This window comes from Centruroides vittatus, unplaced genomic scaffold (genome assembly GCF_030686945.1).
Source record: "Centruroides vittatus isolate TY-2023 unplaced genomic scaffold, ASM3068694v2 contig_1033, whole genome shotgun sequence".
Lineage (NCBI taxonomy): Eukaryota > Metazoa > Arthropoda > Arachnida > Scorpiones > Buthidae > Centruroides > Centruroides vittatus.
This window is the reverse complement of record NW_027120671.1, coordinates 2,074,340-2,092,590: the sequence shown is the minus strand read 5'-3', so window position 1 is coordinate 2,092,590 and position 18,251 is coordinate 2,074,340. Positions and strand designations below refer to the sequence as shown.

General features: G+C 35.0%; 1 protein-coding gene and 1 long non-coding RNA gene across 2 annotated transcripts; one reads left to right on the top strand and one right to left on the bottom strand.

Annotated features, from left to right (window-relative positions):
- Positions 1-4,503: 4,503 nt before the first annotated feature.
- On the top strand, positions 4,504-6,603 carry LOC136968267 (uncharacterized). The gene is made up of 3 exons (XM_067262256.1): positions 4,504-4,944; positions 5,858-6,101; positions 6,176-6,603. Exons 1-3 carry the CDS (start codon positions 4,675-4,677, stop codon positions 6,439-6,441), a joined length of 780 nt encoding a protein of 259 aa, XP_067118357.1. The 5' UTR covers positions 4,504-4,674; the 3' UTR covers positions 6,442-6,603.
- A 567-nt stretch (positions 6,604-7,170) lies between these two features.
- Positions 7,171-7,579, bottom strand: LOC136968263 (uncharacterized). The gene is made up of 2 exons (XR_010879632.1): positions 7,354-7,579; positions 7,171-7,264 (listed from the first exon to the last, which is right to left on the bottom strand). It is a non-coding gene; the product is annotated as an uncharacterized lncRNA (long non-coding RNA).
- Between the last annotated feature and the right edge of the window lie 10,672 nt (positions 7,580-18,251).

Here is an 18,251-nt window from a genome sequence, read left to right as displayed (position 1 = left end):
ATTAGCTGTATGATAAACAACAACAATAGAACGCCATGCCACTACTAATGGCGGAATAGAAAACTATGTGGAAAATTCCATTTCTAATTTTTCCGATAACCGGTTTGAAATAGTTTTTCGAATGCCATAATTTTTATTTCGGGTACAGTACGTAATACGCGTATAATTTATGGCGGCAGCCATCTTAACTTCTATTTTCAGCGCTTGTGAACCTCGCTGCACTACCGCTACAGTCGCTAATTTAAAGCGGAAATAGCTTAACTGTCTTTTAACAAAGTGGCTTTACTAAGGAGACGTGCCCATAGTTGCAGTGAGTGGGGATAAACGTGTACCCATGGGCGTCCGCAGAAAATTTTCCAGGGGGCTAAGCTTGGAGACAAATAATTACATCAATAAAGTTTTATTTAATTTTTAGGGGTTTTGTTTCACAAATATATTATAAATACAGTATTGCATCAAAGCGTCTTATGGTCAAAGGTATAAGGTTACTTACGTTACTTATGTCAATCATTGTTATGATTAAAATTTGTGGAATTTTTTACTCGATTTCAGGGAGGAGCAAGTACCTCGCGTGGCCCTCTGCGGACGCCCATGTGTGCACTCGTTGCGATTTCTGTAGTTTAATTTTGTGATTTGTGGAATTAAAAAGACTATAAAATGCTCTATAAAAACACTTTGGATCATGGCAGAAACAAAGAAAAACGTAGAGATTTGTCTTTTCAAGAAATGCAAAAATTTTATAGTGGTAAGTTGCCCAAAATGAATCAATGTAAGTTGGCTGCACATTTAAGAATTTTACAATCACAATTGTGTAAGGTTTTAAAAAAATAGATCGAACAGTTCACTTTCTAACCAGAACACGGATAAGAAGAGAGGACGATCTGGAAAGGTTAGCATTAAAAATTTGGTTTAATAATGCTTGGATAACAAATATTATTTTCAACAATTGATTAATTAAATGGGGTCGTGAACAAGCGAAAAATTGTCTTCTTAGTAGACAACTGCGTGTACAGTACACAAACAGTTTCATTCGTCCTAACTCACACTATAAAAATATTTATAATTACCTGTCAATCCTTCAAATTTAACTTTTCGAAACTAACACTATTATCCTATTACTATGTAAATTAATACATGCAATATTATTAGAAGTAATAAAAGACTAACCTATAAAGATACAAGTCACAATAAATCAAATGCACGTTAGGGCAACGAGACTATAATTTACATCACTCCTAATAAACCTCATTAAGAAAAAAAAAAAAAGTCAAAATACTCGTCCTACGCGGGCTTTGGAGAAGCGGGACACAGAGAGCCCTCTTCGTCTCCCGTCGGTGTCTTTTGTATTCGCTCTTGGCGGGCTTTGGAGAAGCGGGACACAGAGAGCCCTCTTCGTCTCCCGTCGGTGTCTTTTGTCTTCGCCCTGAGCGTCGACCTTCAGACTGCCGGAATGAACCCGTAGAACTTTTTATAATTAACGTTGAATTAGGGTCTCCAGGTACGATGTACGCCTCGCGCGCCAAAATGGTTCGGAATGACTCGCAGGAAGATATCACTATAAATATCAAAGTTTCTTTATTATCTGATAAATTAATTTTAAAAAATCTCACACATATTTCAATTTCACATTCTATCCCGAGTTATTTCATTTTAATTTCTTATAAATCAAATATAATAATTTACTTACACTAGTGAAATTTACCTAATCGCAATTCTCTCGGAAAATCTGAAAGAAACGAGGAGAAAAGCGGAACTTTCGGAAGAATTTCCGCTTAAGAACGTCGACCTACAATAAAAAAAGCAACAATATATTCTAACAATCTGTTACGTATTGTTAGAAAATATTTTTTTAACAATGCATTACGTGTTACGATTTAGATAAATACGTCACGCATTACATTAATCGGTTTGAGATATTTCACTTAGTTAAAATAATCCTGTTTTTCTGATGAATTAAATTATAAAAATGAAATTTACAGATGTCAAATACTTTAATTTATTTCAAAGTAATGTCATCTATATTTCGGAAAGCCCAAACAGAAATTTGTAACAATTGTAGCCCTTTGCATGCCAGTATTGCTACCAGAATGTCTTAGAATCGCTACTCCGATATTCTATAAAAAGGCTTCCAGTGGCTTACAATTTTTACTGTACCTGTTGCTTTGAATGTTTTCGAAGGCATGGCTTCGCGACACAGTCGAAGACGTTATGCACCGAGTCAAAGGGCTGAGGAAAATAGGACTACAGTTTCGCCAAATTGACCACTATTTGCACTACTCTCATCTGACTGTGAAGGAGGTATTGGGGCAGTAGGTACGTTAGGTCACACGTACTGTACAATACATGGCAGGCAGGCTCTGGACACTTTTGACAAACTACCAGGAAAGGTGATCGTCTGATTGAGAGAGAAGTATGAATAGTGCAACCACGTCAGCAAGTTTATCTTGCTTCTGACGTGCAAGCATGTAAAAATAACAAGTTGCTTCACTCACGGGGATGGGAAAGATTATTGAGCAACACCTCTTCTGGTAGTCGACCACATAAGGTATTATCAGGTCTTCAAAACATAACAAAGGCTCTGCGTATTTTCTACAAAATGCCTATTATTGAGCTCGCTTCATTGTTTTTCTGGGTAGTATACTATCAAAGTACCTGCCGTAGCTAATGATTTGCATCAATTCTGATATAATATGTAAATAATGAGATTGTCGACTACTGGGTATACTTACTCCGCAAATTCGCATGTCAGCATGACTGAAAATGCATACGTCAGGTCTCACTTTCACAATTACAAGATTTGTGAAGCTCTCGATGAAGAAAACCCAGTTGTCGACCGCCATAAACGATCATGCGACTATGCTGATTGACTACTGGATCGGAATTAAAAGTGATCAACCACTGATGCATGCCGACTTTCCAATGCCTGATATTCCAGGGTATATAGGTAATATTTAAATGTTAAGTCAATCAAAACCATGCAAAATACTAAAAATAACAAAATAAATTGTATGGTTTATAGTCTTAAAAACATTGAAGAGCATACAAATGTCATCAATAAAAGCCAAGTGCAAATGTATCAGTATACGGAGAAAACACTTTGATACTCTTTCTAGAGACCGAAAAGATGTCTAAGCTTCTGAAAATTCTTAAACAAACCGGTCCGATTTAATCTATCTACATCAATTTCTTTTCCATTTTTTGGGAAAAATAGAAAAGAAAGATGGATATTGAAAAAAATTTGGCAAGAGCTTCACCGTATTTCATATGTTTTCGTTTTTACAATGGAAAATCTTCCCATTTACTTAACGTACGGATGAACTTTGACCCACAATATTCCCCGCTCTAGTCGAATTTTAAAATTTGGCCTCTTGTCACGACACGCCATTTTATTAGTTCTGTTAATGTGTAAAATCGCTGAAACACGCAAAACGTGTTTCAGGGATTTGTCAATTAGAGTCGCTTGCTCGCTTCAAAAGTAAATACAATCCAGATTAAAACATACAAGGAATTTGATTTAGACTATATCATGCATACCTTAGCGGCGTGATAATCTCCCGCTAGTGTTTTCATATATCGGTAATACTTTAAGTTATTTCTTTATTAATTTTTAAATGAATTAAATAGAGTATTTAAAAATGTTTAAAATATTTAAAACAATATTTAAATTATAGATATATTATATAAATAAAATATTTAAAAGAGCAAAATATACTTTTATACACCTTTTTATTTCTTTAAAAAGATTCAGTAAATAGTAAGTAAATAATTCATTTTTCATAGCTCTTCTATCTGATCTTTCTTGTAATATCTGAGAATTATTTTATTAATGTGTTTTTATACAGTATTTCTAATGAATGCTATTATAAAAATATACTAAGAGAGAGAAATAACCTATTAAATAATCATACAGCAACACTTCAGTTACATGATTCTTTTATAGTTTTTTTGAATTTAATTTCTTTAATGGCATTTTCAGAAATCCATCGAGATAACACATCACATTTTTAAATTTTTAAATATATTATGGTTTGTTTTTTAAAATATTAAATCAAGTTAGTTTTCCTGTCTACTTCTTATCATCTGTATCAAATTTAAATGAGGATTCATCGAAAATAAAGCTCAGCAAATATGAATAACGAATTGTTTAACGTTAGTATCAATACATACCGAATTAATAAAATATTTTTACTTTCGGATACGTATAGAAGTAAAAAAAGTTTATTATTTTTGTTTCTATCTCTATACATTCCCCATTTCTCAATTGAAACAGCCCAAATACACTTATCAGGTCGAGTCATAAGTAACTTCCGATGCAGCTAAGTAGAATCTATTGTTCGTATCTACCCACTATGAGTCACCGGAACAAATGAGTTTTTGTTTTCACCATATAGCACAAACAGAGGGTTCAATCGTTGAATGGAATGAGACTAATACCCCGTTCGCACCGAGCATTTCAATCTAGATTGTGACCAAGTCCGGAGACTATGGGCGCGTTTGGAAATTGTAACCGGTAACACTGGCCACTGCCTGTAGTTACCAAGGCGTTTAGAAAATGTGACCTAAATAACTAACCGCGTTTAGAAATCACTGTTATGATGTCACCAGTTGTCCTGCGGTACTTACCAAAGTTACCCAGGTGTCAAAGTGGTTTTAGCGGTTCTATTAAATTATAAAATGGCGGACACGGTGTATCGTTGTGGAGATTGCGGCCGAGGTTTTATAACTTTGGATGAAATAAAACAGCATTTTGTTTCGGAACATGTATCTGCTCCACAAAGCGATCAACAAAATGTTCAAAAAACAATTTCGTCACAAAATTCAGCCTTAACGGATGGGGCAGACGGACAGTATGGTCGTTGGTCAACAAATGCTGTAAAGTTACTGATTTCACTGTATAAAGAGCATGAAAACAAATTTTCCGATATTTGTTGGCCAAGCAAGAAGGTATGTAAATATTTATTATTTTTCGAGTAGTTAAAGGAATTGCTTATTCATTAGAAGTCCTCACTCATAATGTCTAACACTTAATTGTTTAACAATTAATCCATATGGTTTTTCATATAAGATATTGATTAAAAAAAACACCTCGGTTATTAAAAAAATTCTATCACAACAGTATAGAGCAGAGAGAAAAATATTAATTTATCATGACCAGTACTACAATATTGCTGGCTAGTACAGTACAGTACAATAGAGCAATGCAACACAGATAGTCTATGTACATTTCAAGTCTAAAAAAGGTTTTTTTTTTCTTTTTTACAAAGGAATTATTACAGTCTGTCCCCAAATGATAGAGCCATTTTAAAGTAGTGACATAATAGAAATAGTAAGCAAAACTTAGAGGATTGATTATTGGTTTATCATATTATGTAATAATTTTATTTAAAAATATTAAAATGAAAATATAAACCAATTTTGATAATGTTGCACAGGACATACTTACACCATAATGATATTCATTTTTACTTCAGCATTTAAATTGCAAATTGTTATGAAAAATTAGTACATAGGATGATATAAAATATAAAATAAGAGTGAATTTATGTAAGAATGAAAAGTAATATACATCAGTGGAATCATTAAAAAGGTAATAACTGATGCTTGGCATGAAATCACCCATAATTAGAGGAAAACTTTTTAAAAGCTATGCAAGACAAGAGTTTAACTGTCTTCTAAACAAACATTTTAATCCTCAACCTATTATAGTTCAAAGTTTTTAATGAAAATAGTCAGTCATTCTTAAAATATAAGTATTTAATTATTAAATTCCTGTGTTAATATTAGGAGCTAAAATTTAACACAAAAACCAAAATGAAAAAAAATTTTAGCACTCTGACCTAAAATTTATATCTTTCAGGTGTGGAGTTTAATTTCAAAAACATTGCAAGAAAATAATTACCTTGTCACAGGTAATCAATGTGATGAAAAATGGAGAAATTTAAAGAAAACTTATAGGAAAATTAAAGATGGGAACAAGCAAACTGGCCGAGGAAGAAGCCAGTGGGAATTTTTTTCTATAATGGATGAGATTCTCGGACAGCGGCCAGATATTAAACCACCTGCTACTTTTGAGAGTTCCTCTTCAACTTTACAGGTTTTGAGTAAGTGATTTGTCTGCATTATACAAGTGATTTGTCTGAATGTCATATTACAATATATAATTATCTTTATGTAGACATGGTGGAAAGCAATTCGGAAGATTCGAGAAATATCGGGATTGAGTCATCAACATCAACTGTCTCTTCTCTTCCTAAACTCCCACAAAAGCGTAAGCGGAAGTCAGAATGGTTTGACGAATACAAAGAACTAAAGGAAAAATCTAGGGAAGAAAGACAACAGCGACATGCTGAACTATTAGAATTAAAGAGGAAACAGCATGAGGATAATATGGAATTCCGCAAAGAGCTGTTAGGTGTTTTAAAGAGTTTGATTGTAAAATAAAAATTCTATTAAATGTTGACAAAATCTTCTCTCTTTGCATTATGCTTTAAACACAAAAAATTTTTTCACCAATTAGATGAGATTCATTTGAAAGAACAGTGGCAATGTATGTATTACTCAAGGCAGCCAACAACAACAACGTTATTTTATAATTTTTTATTTCAGATTTGTTACTGTTAATTATTTTTTAATAATCAGTTTACAACATACCAAAATAACAAGAAACACCAATACTGCATCTTTTTAGAAAACATCATGGTTACATGATGTAACACTGTTGTATTTTAAATAGATACTAAAATAACAATAAACACCAATACTATATGTTGTAAACAGATTTTTACAACATTTTCATTAAAATATTTCTTTTATTTTGTGCTCGAGCACATGTACTACTTGAATCTGGTACAGATTCACTAGGGTTGTCATTTAGAATTTCAGTTTTATCGTCTAAATCTCCATCATAAATTATACAAATATGTAAAACGCAGCAGGCCATGATAACATTGGTATGAGATAAGGGTTGCCCATATCCACATATCTCAAACGTCTGAAACGTCCTTTCAATAAATCGAGAGCTCGTTCCATTACATTTCTTGTCCTACTGTGTTTTAAATTAAAATTTAGCTGTTGTGGACTTAAATGTCCATTATCTCTGAACGGAGTTATTAACTGTTCTTGTAGGGGATACGCAGAGTCACCTAAAAGATAGTATTTTGGTGGAACCAGCGTACTCAAACTTCTCCCCAATTTGGAACGTCTAAACACACGAGCATCATGGACACTTCCAACTTCTCCTGCATAGCAGTCTATAAACCTGCACCTAATGATATAGTTAAGTCAATAAAATTAACTTTAAAATCTAAATCTAAATCTAAATTTAAACCGAAACAAAAGGAATGATTTACAAACCTTGAATCCACTACAGCTTGGAGTAACACTGAATGAAAATTTTTTCTGTTTATGTACGATTCCGGGTGATTTATTGGTGCCTTTATTGGTATGTGTGATCCATCAATGCAGCCAATCACACCAGGAAAGCCACATGCTTTTTTGAATTGAGAAGCATTAACTTCAAGTTCGTCACCTGATGGAAAACGTATAAATTGGCCAGACAAACTGGAAATTGCCTCCCAAACTTTCTTACACGTAAACCATAATGTGGCTTTAGACCAGGGCTGTGGAGTCGGAGTCAAATAAAGGAAAAAATTCGCGAGTATGTTGGCGTCTAATTTGTTTAATTTCTTTATTCTGTTCTGAACTATTAAACAATATCTCAGAATGAGTAAAGTTAAAGAAACAAAATTTGGCACAGTAGCATGTGTATAAAGGGCATTAATGCTATTAAATTTTGGTTCTTTAATAAAGGTCGACAGAGTAGAGACATAGAAGGGGTTATGCGTCATATCTCCAGTGTGGCCGGACTTAATATTTTACTCGTTATTAGCATTCACAATCTTATAATATAATCAAGATGGGTTAATAATAATAATGATGATAAGCTCAGAGTTCAAACGATTGAGTTGAAATTTGGCACACAGTTAGGATACATCGTAAGAATGTACACTAAGAAGGAATTTTTCGAAATTCCTCTCGCGGGGGGAAGAGGGAGATGGTTAAGGATTACCCCGAAGAACTCCGTTTCTACCGTGCTATTTTAGATGCGGTATTTTGCGTTTTTGTGAAAAATCGAACATACTTTTACACCCATCTAAAAATTCTCTAATTAGTCTCGGAAGAGAGAGGACCTAATTATTGCACCCAGTGAAAACGGATAAAATCGGCTATAATCTAAATATCTTAATCTTCGTTATCGTTACTTTTTGCGTGAGCAACATCTGGCTCATCTGCTAGTTTTTTTTATTATTTTTTTTTATAAAACTCGTCTCTACCTTCAAAATTAAGCTTGAGTTCTAATATGAGAACAGACAGAAAAGGAAATCTTACAAAATTTGAAGATGATATTTATTATGCACTGGAGAAAATAAATCACATCGACGACTCTTCGAGTTTGGATGTTAAAACGGCAATACTGCACTATCCAGACATTATCCAAAATACAACATTGATTGTCACAGCATTGTCACCAACCAAGTTTCAGTAGAGCGTTTATTTTCCGCTCTTAAAATTATTAAATATGATTTAAGAACTTCAGTGAATGCTGAATTAATAGAAATTATTACTTTTTGTAAGGAGTAATTCTGTTTATAACAGAGATGAAAAATAATAAATTAATCAACGTGGCAAAATAAGCAACCTGTTTTTTACCAGTCTAAATGTTATATTTCTCATTCTTGACTTAGTTTAATGTACCTGTATACTTATATATTATCCAATATACTTGTATATTATGTACTGTACAACATTTTTATTAAAGTAATTTGTTTGTATAAGAATGTATTTACTATTTTTATTCATACACGCTTACCAAATACCAATGCCATCGTCAAACGAGTCAATAAATGTGAACTTATATATTCGGTAGATGTGTCAAATTTTAATGTTTAATTAATTTTTTAAAAATAATCAGAATCGTCGTCATTATTACTTTCCCGGCTGTTATACAGTGAGGCCTATAGCAAAGGAAAAGAATGACCATCAGTCAAAAAATGATTTTCTCAGATTTTTACGCTTTTGGACTCGGGAAGCCTTGAAACGTAGAGAAGTGCAAAAGCATTCGGAGTTTTTTTTGTACGCACGGATGTTAGAATGTGTACCAACCGATTTAGTTCAACCATTTTCAAGCTTAATAACTCCTGTGTTAAACCATCCGACTCCGATTCAAAATCGTGCCTCCCATACAGTCTAACATTCGTACATACAAGAAAAAAAACCGAATCTTTTGCAAATCTCGACATTTTGAGGTGCCCTGAGTCCAAAAATGCGAAAATTTGGGGTGAGATCATTTTTTGAACTATCGCTACACTTTTCCTCTGTTAAATATAGGCCCAACAACAGAAAAGTAAAAATTATCGTATTGACTCATTACTTAGAACGTAGAAACTTTTTTATTCCAAAGCTAAAATATGCCTCTATCATTATTAGAACTATATTTATTGATGCTAATATTCTGAGGTCACGTGATGACGTCAGAATTTTCGGGCCTACTTTGTTAACAAGTCCGCCCTTGGTCGGAGTCGGAGTCGTGTGAAAATCGACCGACTCCACAGCCCTGTTTTAGACACATTAAAACGATCACTTACAGATCTGAAAATAATATTTATCTATTAACAAAAAACTGGCTTAACAAAGCATTTTTCTTGATTTACTTATCAATGGAATGAATGATATCAAACTAAAAAATGATCTTAAAAATAGAAAAATTAAATATTCTTTCAAAAACGTTTTTAATGCAATTGTAAAATTTTATGAATCACTTAAGCCGGATGCACACATGCGGCGCGGCAAGGAAAAGCGGCAGAATGACGTCACTTTTTCTCGCCGCAGAGGTCTATTTCGTGCCGCTTTTCTCATGCCGCGAAAGTTGGTCGAATTCTATCTTTCGCGGCGGCCGCCGCCAAGACGCGTTTCTATCAGCCAATAACATTTCGTCTGGCAGTCACGTGAGAAAATACAATCACGTGGTGTTTTAATGGCGGAAAGTTCAACGTGGTTAACCGAGATAACTAACATCAGAATAATGAGGAAAGAATAATAAATAAATTTAACACAAATTCTACACAGATACAGTAATCATATATCATTTAATTTAAAGAACAAAACAACCGAATCTTACTCGAAATAGTATTCTTTATCGAGAGATCTTAATCGAAGAATAAGCCTATTTTGTACATCAGTTCTTTACCGATCCAACAAAATATCTCGGCAAGATTCTTGCCAATACGATATCTCTAATCCAAAATATTCATTCGAATCTTCGACGAAATCTTCCAGCTAAATAAAACGAGCCGTACAAAACAAAATTTGTAAACACGTGGATAGCGGTGCGTCGATATCGTTCGCCATCTTGAATACTGAACGCATGCGCCGAAATGTAAACGGATTGCCGCTTGTGTGGTCGTGATGCCGCGCGGCGAAGACGCGTTTGCGTCACCGCTTTTCCTTGCCGCGCCGCATGTGTGCATCCTCCTTTATCAAAGCAAATGTCTCTTAAAATCTAAAATGACATTAATTTAACATTCCTACTGTTATTGGAGCAACCCTACCGTAGAATACATCTATAAACATCTATTTTTTTAGAACACTTAAAAACAAAATTGATTACCTGTACGATTCCGGAGTTACAGTTAGCCACAAGATCATTAGAATTTGTTTTTTCGGCTCTAATGTCTGACGACCAGAGCTGTAGCTGTTAATGAGTTTTTCCGAAATCTAAAACGATTTATTTTCTTTATAGAATATTGTATTAGTTAATAGAACGGAAATAAAATAGTTCATTTTACCTTCCTCCTTAGTTATCCTTAAAACATCAATAATTATTAATGTTTTTAAATAGGAAGGTAAAATAAAGATCAAGCGATAAAACAGAGAACCAATTAAGGGTGTACTATAGATTACCACCTATGAAATTTCAAGACTTTGATTATATATTTGAACTCAGGGGACCGAGACGAGTTCAACGGTACCCTATTTTTGGACCGGAGACGAAAAATAAAAAAGTTATCATACTTTTTTAATGCTCTCATAAAGACGGCACCATAGTTGCTAGTACTGCCATCTTCATGGCCGGATGGCCGAGCGGTAAAGGTGGCAGCCTACCGCTCTGGGGGACCCGGGATCGAATCCGAACGGGTCGAATAATCCCCAAGAATTTTTCGGGGGTTGGTCCGTTCGGATATGTCGGGCCCCGTCCCTCACCACCCGGTCGCCCCATTGTGGGCCTGGCCGAACCCATAATGGGCCTACTAAAAAGAGGCCCTCTTAGTGCCCACAGGGCGGAAAGAGTTAAAAAAAAAAAAAAAAAAAGTACTGCCATCTTGCGGTAAAGTCTGCAAACCATGACGTCGGACTACGGTCATCTCCAGTAGGGTTAAACACGCGATACGAGAACGGAGAGCGACGCGACTTCCGATCATCGTGCGATCGCCATTTCGGTTAATGTTACTTATGGCAGCGAACATGGCGGCCGTTCCCACTGTTCGTGCTCCCGACTGACCTCCCGGAGGGGAGCCGCCGGTAGGCCGGCATGTGCTAAACGTCACTAGTTATTGATTCACGGTAGTTCTTGAACAAAGTAAAAAAGGGGAAAAATGTCTACTAAAGGCAATTTTAACGGCAAGTGACGCGACTCCCGATCGCGATAGCGAGGCTGACTTAGCGGAGAGAGCGACGCGACTCCCTATCATCGCGTGATCGCTGGAAAAAAGTATGATAACTTTTTTATTTTTCGTCTCCGGTCCAAAAGTAGGGTATCGTTGAACTCGTCTCGGTCTCCTGAGTTCAGGCATATATCCAAAGACCCGAAATTCTATAGGTGGTAATCTATAGTATCCCCCAAATAAATTCCCGCCTATTCTGAATTTTTACGAAAATTAATATATTTGATAAGCTTATCATGTTTTCAACGACATTAACTGTTTCCGGAGTCATTCTAAAATGGCTTTTAAACGTTTGTGTGGAAAATCGCGAAACGATTTCCTCCACTTAGCCTTCCACCTTCGGAGTTTTCTCCGATAGTCGTTCCACTTCTCTAAGTTCATTTTCTGATGAACTTGAACTTGAACTTGCCAAATCTTCATCATTCATATGCCTCCGAATCGATATTCGAAAGCATTAATACTATTAACGAAATTGTCTCTTCTTGATTTGAATGCACCGCCATGATCTTCACCACGAAATGACCACTCTGTTTAGAAATGCGCCACGCACCTGAAATAACCAGCTATGATCGATGACGTCAGACACCACTACCGCTGTATTACCGGTTAGAATTTCCAAACGCGCCCTATGCCTTGGCGCGACCTCCCTCGACCGTTTCAATCTCGAATGAAACGAGGTTCAATCGCGATTGACTCAAGAGAGTTCTTGAAACCAGATCCAGTCATAAGAGAGATCCCACAATCCCACGCGCGCGAGAAAATACAAGATGGCGGCGGAACACGTGTCGGGCTATCGATTGAGAAATAAAAAATATACTGTATTTGGAGAGACGATGACATCTGTCTATTATTAGATAAGTGGCAAGAAAAAGTACTGTACTTATTTCTAACCAAAACTTCCATTTTGTTTGTTGGTGTTCGTGACTTACCACATAGTTATGTCAGTTTTATCATCGCGTGTAATAGCCGGGTTCTTCTCAAGCGGACTGTCTGTGAGAACAGCACGACGTTCGACTGGCGACAGTCACAATCCAGATTGTAGGTAAATCGAGATCGAAGTGAGTCGTGGATTGTGTGCGAACGTAGTATAAGTATACCCAATAGTCGACAATCTCATTATTTACATATTATATCAGAATTAATACAAATCATTAGCTACGGCAGGTGCTTTGATAGTTTACTACCCAGAAAAACAATTAAGCGAAGCTCAATAATAGGCATTTTGTAAAAAATACGCAGAGCCTTCGTTATGTTTTGAAGACCTGACAATACCTTATGTGGTCAACTACCAGAAGAGGTGTTGCTCAATAATCTTTCCCATCCCCGTGAGTGAAGCAACTTGTTATTAGCGAGGTTGAGGCCGAAGTTTTAAACACGAAAACGTGTACGTCGGACGTTCAGCGTCGCTTTTCTGTAAGCCTGGAAGTTTGACAATGGCGTTTGGAAAGTCAGTGGAATCATGCTCGACATTCCAAACACCATTGTCAAACTTACTAGGCTTACAGTCCGACGTACACGTTTTCGCGTTTTAAACTTCGGCCTCAACCTCGCTATTTTTACACTGCTTGCACGTCAGAAGCAAGACAAACTTGCTGACGTGGTTGCACTATTCATACTTCTCTCTCAATCAGACGATCACCTTTCCTGGTAGTTTGTCAAAAGTGTCCAGAGCCTGCCTGCCATGTATTGTACAGTACGTGTGACCTAACGTACCTACTGCCCCAATACCTCCTTCACAGTCAGATGAGAGTAGTGCAAATAGTGGTCAATTTGGCGAAACTGTAGTCCTATTTTCCTCAGCCCTTTGACTCGGTGCATAACGTCTTCTACTGTGTCGCGAAGCCATGCCTAACCTTCGAAAACATACAAAACAACAAGTACACTGAAAATTGTAAGCCACTGGAAGCCTTTTCATAGAATATCGGAGCAGCGCTGTAACTAGCCTTTTATGCGCCCGGTTCGAGCTTCTGTAACTACGCCCCAAAACTATGACCCAAAACTTGGTCCAGGTCATTTCTGCGCCCCCACTAGGGTCTGCGCCCTGTGCCTGGGCACCGTCCTAGTTACGGCACTGTATCGGAAGTAGCGATTTTAAGACATTTTGGTAGCATTACCTGGCGTACAAAAGGCTACAATTGTTAGAAATTTCTGTTTGGGCTTTCCGAAATATAGATAACATTACTTTGAAATAAATGAAAGTACTTGACATCTGTAAATTTTATTTTTATAATTTAATTCATCAGAAGAACAGGATTAGTATTTTAACTAAGTGAAATATCTCAAACCGATTAATGTAACGCGTGACGTATTTATTGGAATCGTAATACGTAACGCGTTGTTAATAACATATTCTAACAATACGTAACGAATTGTTAGAATTATATTGTTTATATTGTTGCTTTTTCCATTGTAGGTCGACGTTCATAAGCGGAAATTTTTCCGAAAATCCTCTTTTTTATTCTTTCAGATTTTCCGAGAGAATATAAGTAAATTATTACATTTGATTTATAAAAAATCAAAATGAAATAACTCGGGATAGAATATGAAATTGGTACAAGGGTACGATTTTTTTTAAAGTTAATTTATCAGATAACAAATTGATATTTATAGTGATATCTTCCTCCGAGCCGTGCCGAACCATTTTGGCGCCCGAGGCATACATCGTACCTAGAGGCCCGGATTCAACGTTAATTATAAAAAATTTTACGGGTTCATTCTGGCAGTCCCATGGTCGACGCTCAGGGCGAAGACAGAAGACACCGACGGGAGACGAAGAGGGCTTTCTGTGTCCCGCTTCTCCAAAGCCCGCGTAGGACGAGTATTTTGACTTTTTTAAATGAGGTTTATTAGGAATGACGTAAATTATAGTCTCGTTGCCCTAACGTGCATTTGTTTTATTAACGTGTTGACCTGTATAGGTTAGTCTTTTATTACTTCTGGAACTCAAGCAGCCACCTCCGCGTGGTGAGTTCTGGGTTGTCATTGGTCTGGAAATGACGAAGGGCAAGCGAAGAGCTGCCTATTTCCGTTGAATTGAATATAATAAGGAACGAAAATGTCAATACAAGCAGAAATTACAAAAGTTAGGAAAATGCTTACTCTTAAAATTAAGCGTTTTGTCGTTTTGTAATAATTAAAAATATAAAAGTTTTTATAATAAAATATCATAACAGATGGCGCCACACACGAAGTTTTAAATGCGATCGGATAAGTTAAGCAACTCGTTGCTAGAAATTTTTTTCTTTTTTGCAGTAAATACTAACAAGTGGATGGGTGAAAAGAAGCAAGTGGGCGACAAGAGACGCTAGATGCAGGTTATATAGAACTTGCATGAACATTATCTCATGACCAAATCATCATCGCTCGGCTTCCTGCGAGGTGCTGTTCGTGGCAGTGTATAGTTTGGCTTGCGTCTGAAAGTTTATCGCGATTAGAAGATGGTAAAAACAATTATTTGACTTTCCCGGCTCTGTTATGCATAACAGAGGGAACTACGGGAGCATTTTTACATTTCTGGACTCAGGAGACCTAGAAACGTCGTGAAATTAAAAAAAAAAAAAAAAAAACGAGGAATTTTCTGTACGTATGGATGTGTGTGTATGTGAAATAGGCACGATTTTGTTCACCCAATTTGAAGCTTAATACTTTCCATGATTTTAGTCGAAACTTTCTGAAATTTTGCAAGGTGGTTTGTATATTGGAGGATCAATACTATTAAATTTTGGTAGTTAACGACCGAGGGATTGTCGATCGTATCTCGAGTAGGGTCGGACTTTAAGATTTTACTCGTTATTAACATTTAGAATTTTTTATAAAATTCATCTGTACCCCCATTTAAAGTTCGGTTACTCTGTTATGTATCAGGTGAGGTTAAAACGGAACGGAAACGTCACAATATGGCTCCGTGCAGAACGCACATGTGCAAGACGTATATCCGGGATTCCAATGCGTCATATACAAGTTATTATATTATAGTATAACACAATTATTGATTTTTAAATATTAATAAAAAACTAAAAGTGCCAAATAAAGCAATTTTTCTGCAGATAGTTACTACAGCTAACAATTCTTAGCAGAGACTTACTTCGACAGTGTTTCTTTGGGGTACGAAAATGAGCCGTAAAGTCCGTTTCGGTGTAGCTGGGGAACAATATTTTGGACGTAGTTTTCTATTTCGGCTTTCTTCGTAAAGTTGTTTCTTAAAAAATGTCCTTTCAACGCAAGTGTCTCTTTTTTCTAGAAAACGTGACATCAGATCGTTCAACAGAGGGACTCAACGGAAAATTCATTGTTGAGTCAACTGTTGAATATAGAAATAACAAAACGAAGTAATAATAATTAGATGTTCAAATATGACGGGTGGTCTAACTTGGGCATTTAAAAACAAATTTATTTTTAACTCTCTAAGCTCGTGAAAAAAGTCATCTACAACTATTAAACTTTACAATAAAAAAAGTAAAGATCATTGTAAACATTTTATGCAACAAATAATTGAAATTTACCAATAAAAATATTTTTTGCTGTTTCTTTTTCTAATAATAACTCCATTCTCATTTCTTTATACAAGAAAGTCATTTTTTATTAGAGTAGCCATATTGAATTAGCGCAAAGCTCAAGGGCACTTCGAGCTTACTAATTCCGTTAAAAATGACGTCACACAACTCTAAAGTAAACACCAATGACATTCATCTCTACACTCAAAATTAAGCTTTCTGCCATTTTATAATAATAATATAAAAAGTTTTTAAAATAAAATTTCGTAACAAAAGTCATCACATACAAATTTAACTGTTACTGGGAAAGTTAGGCAACTCGTTGCTGGATTTTTATTAATGTTATTTTTCAAACGAGTTTGTAAAATTTATTATATGTGCCCCTAGTAAAATATATAAATATTTTCAAATGATATCATCTAATATACAATTTATAATATTTAAGAAGAATTTTACTATTTTCTTATATATTTTTCGTGCTTTTTAAGCCTTCTTTATGGTATAAAGGAAAAGATTTTATAAAAGAAATGATTTGCATATCAGTAAATAAGACAAGAAACATGATGAAAATATCCAGGAAACTTGTTTGTGAAATTTTATCATATCGGTATATCACAGGGGTAGGCAAGCAAGAGTTCAGTGGGAGCCGAAATGTAGGTTTTGCAAAATGCATGGGAGCCGCAGTTCTGTACTGTCGTGGCGGATAGTATGGTAAAACGCGCGATTTTATTATATAATATAAATATAATATAAACCAATTTTGAATTTTTTTAATAAACATATTTTCACAAAATTATAAAAATAAAATTGTAAAAATAATAATAAAAAACAGAAATTAACACTTTCAGCAAGAGCCGCATGTAACTCAAAAAGAGCCGCGTGCGGCTATCGGAGCCTCATTTGCCCATGCCTGGTATATAATCAACGAAACTAAAACTGACCTAATTTTCCCAACATTTTGGCCATTATGTATCAGTTTGACTCCATTATTGAAGATTAAAATTATCCCCATAATTACCAAAAAAGTCGTGAATCTAGAATGGCTTTCCTTACAGTATATAAACCTACCAGTGAACCTCCTGAAAACTGCAGTTGATCGTGGGTCCACGCCTGACCAACGGGCTGGCCACATAGAATTTCCTTCACATGTATAACACCCTAAACAGGTACCAATTTCCCATAGAAAGTTCTCCCGGGAGACATCCATTTTTGCAAATCGCCTACTTGTTGCATTGCTGCATGCCTATGAAACCAACCTTACATTAGTTTCTTTGTTCCCTTTCATTTCTACAGATTTTAAACTTTTTCTATTTTCTTCTGGAAATCTTTATCCATGGCGAAGACTAGAAATCATTACAGCAGTTTCTATGGTTTTAGGACAAAGGTTGAGAAATGTACTCTTTCAATACCTCAAAGCAAATTATCATTTATTATAAAATCTATAGTTGCATAAGACAGCATCGATTCACGTCTAATCCATTGTATACTTGAAATTTCCACCGAGATTTTTTCTAACTGAAGACAATAGAATCTCATTCATTTTGGATTTTGTAAATGATCTTAACTGATCAAGAAATACAATTGGATGTAACCAGAGAACTCGATTTTCTCAAGTACCCATATTATTTATAAACAATAAAATATTAATGAAGTAACATACTCAACTATAATTAATCTATTAATATTTTATTTATTTATTTTTAGTTAAATTTGCACATTACTAATGTATTTAAATATTGTCATTGCTTAAAATTATCTTAAAAATTTAATTTCGTAAAAAGCTTGTATTTGTTTCTCACAGATGGCGATACATACAATGAATAAATGGACACGAAATATTGTTTTAATTTTTTTATTATTATTAATTTTAAAAATTATATATAAATCGAGTATTTCATAATATAAAATTTCTTGATAATTTCTCATTAATTTAATAAATTTTAATTGATTTTTAAATAACAAAAATTATGATTTAAAGATAATAGGCCTACATAAAATACATAAATTATATATTTAGGCAAGTAGTTTATGTTAGAAA